This window comes from Podarcis bocagei, assembly GCF_964188305.1.
Source record: "Podarcis bocagei genome assembly, chromosome: 10".
Taxonomy (NCBI): Eukaryota; Metazoa; Chordata; class Lepidosauria; order Squamata; family Lacertidae; genus Podarcis; species Podarcis bocagei.
The window spans coordinates 22,459,812-22,466,773 of record NC_138135.1 but is presented as its reverse complement, the minus strand read 5'-3'; the positions used below and the strand labels follow the sequence as shown (position 1 = coordinate 22,466,773).

The window sequence follows — 6,962 nt, the reverse complement described above, 5'->3', positions numbered from 1 at the left end:
TCCCGGGGGCTGGTGGCGTTTGTGGCCGGGAACGCTGCGGGGAAAGGAAGGAGCGACAACCTCCGCTGTGAGCGGAGAAGATAACTCGACGTCACTTATTACCCCCCCCCCTTTTATCCATAGTTGGACGTAGCCCATAATTACAGCCTCCTCTTTTCCCACCCTCCCTTCCCGACAGCGGACAGAATTTCCCGGTGTTTTTCCTCTCGTGGAACAAAACGCCGCACAAAACCCCTCCAGTGGTGCAGGTTGTGTCGCCGCCCTTCTTCCTCCCCTTCCCTGCCAGGCAAGCTGCGCCTTGTTCTCTGGGTGCCCTTTCAGGGGAGGGAGCTTTGAGGCCTCGGTCCTGCGCGCACTTGCTCTCCTGGGAATAAGCGCACGTGTGAATGTGATATTAATTGCCCTAGTGAGCGTGCGGGGGGGACGACGGCGGGCTAAGCTGTGGGGCTGCAACATCATGCGCCCCTCACTGAAAGTAGCGAGACGGGCTTCGAACAGAACGGCGACGTGCCGCCAAATTGTTTCATTCGCTGCTCTGTGTGATGCCCTCGAATCTTCTGACGAAGGACGACTTAAGCAGAGTGCCTCGACATGGCTGGGTTTTTTTTAACCTTCAGCGCTCGACGGCCCTTGCATTTTCAGTAAGGAATGAGGAAATGTCTTGCTCACCTGCTTCCCAACTGCCAATTTGTTCGTAATGGGTAACCTAGCATCTTTCTCAAATTGTGTTTGGTGCAGGTGTGAACTCCACACACACACACACACACACACACACACACACACACACTGCAACTGACCCACAGGGCTTCCCCTCTGGAAGTAATTTTTTTTCTGCCGGTACATAGGTGAATTAACCAATTAGAATTAACCAATAATGAAAGTCTTGTGTTCTTCCTGAAAAGACATTTAGGCACTCCTCTGCTAGCTTCTGTCTCCAGCGTGAGGAATTGCTGATGCCTTATTTGTGACCCTGTTTCTAGTGCAGGTGGGGAGGGCTAAAGCCTCCAGTAGGTTTGTTGGTTTGTTTGCTTGCTTGTTTAGGAAAGTGGCATATAAATTTGATTTTCTAGTTGGTACATGCATGCAAAGAGTTTAGGATGGTGATTAGTATTAGCTGGCATCTTACTGGAATAGGGAATAAGGGAAAGAAGGGCAAGACTCCCCTTCTTCAGGAATCTTATTGATCCAAATGCTGGTAGGTCTGCAGCTGTTCAAAACAGTCCCCGCCCCCATCTAGAATAGATTATGGATGAGGATGTTAAAGTTCTCTCAATTGTAAGGTTATCTGAACAGAGAAATGGTGGTTTCTGGATGCCTCTCCTGTTCCGTAATGGTACATGTTCCACAAAAGGCACATTCGATGCTCACTGTGTAGATGAGAAACTTAATAGTAACTGGATGCTGAAGTTGCAGCTGTGAGGGGAAAACTAAACAGTACCAGTTTCTTTGCAGCCCTAGCTGTTTCAATGGTGCAGCTTTCACAGTCCCCGCTTTGCCACACTTCGCCTTCATGCCACTCTGAGGAAGCAGAGGAGAAGAGCATGAAACCCGCCAAGCAGCAGGTGACTCAGGGCCCTCATGGAGACAATCAGCCTCCTTTGAGCCCCCTGCAGGCAGCTTTGAGTTCTGCTGCAACGGCTTCCCAGGCGTATGAGACTTACATTGATAATGGACTTATCTGCATGAAACACAAGATCAGGAACATTGAGAAAAAGAAGGTATGTATCTCTCCTAGATTAGAGAAATGGTACCAAAGGAAACTGCTGTGTTTGTTCATTCACTCTTTCTTGCCATTGTCTATTGGACTGTAAGCTCTTTGAGGTGAAAGGCCCATATTTGTTTATGAAAGTGTGAAATGCTGTGTAACTAAATTGATTTCACTTAAGATAACTTGCGAGCCTTCAAAATTAGATTAATAAAATATAATGGCTAGAGTTTATGACTAGAGAGAAATAAGAACTTTCTGCTGTGGCATGTAATATGCATGAGCCGTCAGTATTGAGTTGGTTCAGGTGGCATGAGAAACTATTGTTACTGTGATGAGAACAAGTTTTAGGTTCATGTGTTCCCTGTGTGGCTACAATGACAAAATCCCACATCTTTTACTTCCACTTTTCAATTACAATTTTGCCAGTGTGGTATTCTGGCTTCCAAACTAGCCCACTAAGTCCTAAAGGTTGGGTGCTGCTTTGTGTGTAGTGTAGAGTGCATGCCAAAATTAAACTGTCTACTGAATTTTGATGCAGTCTGTCACTGCTGTCAGTATATAAAGATAGTTACAGGTAGGTAGCCGTGTTTGTCTGCCATAGTCGAAACAAAATAAAAAAAATTCCTTTCACTAGCACCTGGGCGACCAACTAAGTTTGTTATTGATATGAGCTTTCGTGTGCATGCACACTCTGAAGAATTGCGCATGCACACGAAAGCTCATACCAATAACAAACTTACCTGGTTTCTAAGGTGCTAATGGAAGTATATAAAGAAACCTACATGATTAGTAGTAGTTTCATGCTTAGCCAGTCTTAATCCAGCAGGTGGGACGCGGGTGGCGCTGTGGGTAAAACCTCAGTGCCTAGGACTTGCTGATCGTATGGTCGGTGGTTCCATTCCCCGCGGCGGGGTGAGCTCCCGTTGTTCGGTCCCAGCTCCTGCCCACCTAGCAGTTCGAAAGCACCCCTAAATGCAAGTAGATAAATAGGGACCACTTTATAGCGGGAAGGTAAATGGCGTTTCCGTGTGCGGCACTGGTGCTGGCTCACCAGTGCAGCTTTGTCACATTGGCCACGTGACCCGGAAGTGTCTTCGGACGCCGCCGACTCCCGGCCTCTTGAGTGAGATGAGCGCACAACCCTAGAGTCGGTCACGACTGGCCCGTACGGGCAGGGGTACCTTTACCTTACCTAATCCAGCAGGAAGGTGGCTTTGCCATCCAGCTGCAGTAGTTATCAGAGCTTGAATGTCATAGAAAGGCTGTTATTAACCTAACATTCACCTTATGCAACTGTAACTAGATATATTGCCAGTGGTACTATCTTGACAGTGGTTCCAATATTATAAACTTCTTGTGCACTGAAACTCTGTATTGCCATCACCTTTATAGAACTTGACCCTGAGCTACAGCAACCTTCGCCATTCATATGAATATATAGTGTACCTCTTGCTTAAACTGTCAAAATCTAATGTTAAACGTCTGCCAAAGAGGTCTACTTTATTGTTTTGATGTGCATTTTATTGTATTTAATGCTATAAATGCATGGTAGCATGTGTAGGCATCCATGTTATTCAGACTTTAATCATAGGCCAGACTTGAATAAGTTGGTTATACATGGTCTAATCCTGTACCTGCTCAATACATGTTTTCAGCTCAAACTAGAAGACTACAGAGATCGTCTGAAAAAGGGGGAACCCCTCAATCAGGATCAGTTGGTAAGCTTTCTGTTCTTGTATCTCAGATTGCTGCAAACATTTGCAGCAATGAATTCAGCAGCTCATGACAGACTTCTGAGATGCTCCTTCATGCCTAGGCAAAATACATTGGCCTAAATCTTAACAAAGAGTTATTGCACATTGATTTCAGTGGTGCCAGTCAAGCTGAGGTCTTGTGTCGTGTCTAGGCCCTATTGAAGCTATGGGAATAGAGCTACAGGACCTACCTTTAAGCAGTCCTCTGGGCCAAACATGGCCGGGAAAGTATGTAGAAAATAGATAGGAAAGCAAACTACTAAAATCTTAAAATTGTTCTCAGCTAAGGTCTGTAAGCTGCTCCAGAATGATCAAACATAATTAACTTTTTTGCTGAGAATAGTAGATCTATCTTCATCCTGACTCATGCTGTTGGCTCCTTTTGACTCAGGCTCTTGGCTCTTTTTACAGTGGTTGGATAGAAAAGCTATTTTAAGTTCCAGTAATAGTAACTGTGATGCTGCATTTTCCCATTCTTATACAGGATTGGTTATGAACTGAGGCAGCAGGAAAGCCATGAACTTTGAATTTTACGTGTTTGAGTATTGTGTGTGAGCATTAACAAAAATATTATAATACTGCACAGAGAAACAATAACTTTTATTCTTTTACGGAGGATGGCTTGGGCTTTACACACAAAATCTCTTCAATAGTTCTCTTTGCTGCCCCCTCCCCTCCCCACTGCCATTGCCAGATTATTCTGATACAGCAAGATACAATTTATTGGTTGACAACTAGTAGACTTTTTGGATTAGAATTCTAAGGTACATGAGCATATGTTGTTAAATGTCATGATCTTCATGACACCATAGTGGATGAATGGTTGGGAAATTGATGCTACGAAGGGGCTATTGGTACACCAAGTGTTCAGACTGGTTCCATCATTTTGATGGAGATAGAAGATAGTGCTGCTTATGGCATGTGATATTTGATAATACTGCTTTGGCAGGGGAAGTGCTGTCTAATTGCCATTTACCAAATTGTATAGATGCAGTTTGGGCCACAGCTTGTTAGAGGTCAAATAACTGCCGGATCTGTGGTCAAGGTAAGCACTGAGCATCTTGAGTTGGAGATGTGGCCTTTGTTAACCCATTTTCCATGGTGTAACCCTGAATTATGAATAACTGCTGAAGGGAAGTATAGCTACTTAAACACTCCAGCCATAGTTGTTAAGCAATAAATTTGTGAGCTTTATGATGGTGATTTCTTCCTGGTTTAGTAAGCTGAGTCCTTCACATGTAAACATGATAATTGTTAGCATAGCACTACTCAGTTTGCTCAAGATCACCGATAGGGAACCCCATCCCTGACTATTAGCCATGCTAGCTGGGGTTGATGGGAGTTGCTGCAACATCATCTGGAAGAGCAACTAGTCCTTTATATAAGAAGAGATAGAAGAGTGTATAAGAAGAGAGGCATAACTATTTTTAATGTTGTATTTTACATTGTTGTGACCTGCCTTGGGGCCTCATGGTGTGAGACGGGATAATAAGGATAATAATAATAATAGTAATAATTAATAATGTAGCATTCTTTAAATTATAGCTGCTTTTGTAAGTAGTAAAATAATAAAATAATGACAGATTTATAGCAGCCTTCATTGTATGTATCTTCTAAAAAATTCATCATTGGTTTTAACTGTATAACCTGTACATGGCAGAAAACTCCATAATTAAAATTCTGTTTAAGTCACCTTATAATTTAGCCATAGTGGCTGTTGCTCACACTGCTCCTCAGGTCTTAGCACCTTATGACTATCAGAAGTTGAGATGTTACTGGAAGCTTTGCGTACATTAAAGGACAGTCTTTTTAAAACATCTGCGCTTCATAATTCTAGGCACTTTATACATGAATAATAATAATAATAATAATAATAATAATGATGATGATAATGATGTGTGGCTGATTACAGGAAGCTGTTGAAAAATATGATGAAGTGATCCATAACTTGGAGTTTGCTAAAGACCTTCAGAAGACATTTTCTGGGCTTAGTCAAGATGTAAGTAGATTGAATTATTGACTAGAAATGGGTCGGTGTGGCTTAGGATCCACTTTGTGAGGGGAGGCGGGCTTTGTTCAGGTTCTCCTTATCCTTCCCCCATCCCCACTTGTCTGAGAATCTGGAGTTGGGTCTCTACTCTTGTATGTCCGGTGCCTTCTTGCATATCAGTGCCAAAAATGTTGATATGGAGTACTCCTGTTCTACCCCACCCCTGTCATTCCATCCTACCCTGATATGAAACACTACCCAGAAACTTAAGCTTTGAACATTTGTTGTATGATAAGTGGAATGATTGTAGAAGTTGAAAGGTGTTGTTAGAGACTTGAGGAAAAATCTTTAGCACCTTCATTTAGGAAGATGACTTAGGTAAGACTTTGAATTGACTTCTCTGAGCTACAGTCCAGCTGCTGGTTGGATCTGTCAGGAACTTGTGTAACATGCCTGTTTTGTTTATATATTAATACAGCTTCTGAAAGCACAGAGGAAAGCACAGAGAAGGGAGAGTATAATGAAGCTTGAAGCAGAGAAGAAGAAACTCCGCACAGTACTGCAGGTCCAGTATGTGTTGCAGAGTTTCACTCAAGAGCACGTGCAGAAAGACTTCAAATGTGGCTTGAATGGCGCAATATTTTTGTCTTCTAAAGAACTAGACTACCTCATTAATTTTGCAAAATTGACCTGCTCAGGAAGAAATGAAGGCGTGAGGTAAGTAAATGTGTCCTTACTTAAATTGCAAAGCGAATCTGTGCTAGCATTTGGACATTTAGCTTTATTAGAAGTGTAGTTTTGAAACATTATGAGTTTTCCGCATAGGAGGCCCCTTCAGGATAGCTCTTTGGATGAGCTGCCTCCAGCCTCCTTGCTGCTGGTGCTTTGTTTCCTCCTTGCTGCAGTATTTTCTTACTGCAGAGAGAGCAAGGTTAGCAGGTTTTTGTCTGCAAAGTGAGGGGGCACCCACTGTTAAGGGAGCAGTTGTTTGTCGCTTAAGATAGTGGTGGGAATTGGATCTATCAGTGACAGGCAGTTTCTTCTTTTTGCTGCTGTTGCTTCATTGTTCCTTTACATATGATGGAGCAAGAATGGCAGGAGCCAATCAACTCCTGGTAGTGGATCCCTTCTAAGTCACAGCATGTCAACAAGTGCCCAGCCATCCTGGTGCTCAGTGCTTGGCATAGTTTGTTTTACAGAACTTTGTGTTTAGTAATATATATATTATTCCTTTGGGCAGCCTTTTTAAACCTGGAGTGGTTGTAGTCTACCAGGTGGTGGTAGTCTACAGTTCTCATCAGCCCCAGTCAACATGATTGATGATGAGAGTTGTTGTCTAGCAAGGGCACCAGGTTGGGGAAAGCTGCCTTAGGGTTACAAGGCTGATAAAGCTGGCTTTGTGGCTTTCACATGTTTGTTTATCCCCAAAAAAGACTGGGATAAACATAAAACTCTTCAAGCAAATACTACTCAGGGGACAACTTACAGAATTGTCTGAACAACTAATGGA

The 6,962-nt window shown here is 43.1% G+C and overlaps 1 protein-coding gene across 1 annotated transcript in view; it reads left to right on the top strand.

Annotated features, from left to right (window-relative positions):
• Positions 1–355: 355 nt before the first annotated feature.
• The window catches only part of CAPRIN2 (caprin family member 2), a 26,115-nt gene continuing 19,508 nt past the window's right edge, over positions 356–6,962 (top strand). Inside the window, 7 exon segments of the mRNA XM_081211994.1 lie at positions 356–605; positions 611–641; positions 1,453–1,718; positions 3,364–3,426; positions 4,451–4,507; positions 5,375–5,461; positions 5,931–6,169. Of these exon segments, the coding sequence (XP_081068120.1) occupies positions 543–605; positions 611–641; positions 1,453–1,718; positions 3,364–3,426; positions 4,451–4,507; positions 5,375–5,461; positions 5,931–6,169 (806 nt within the window). The 5' untranslated portion in view covers positions 356–542.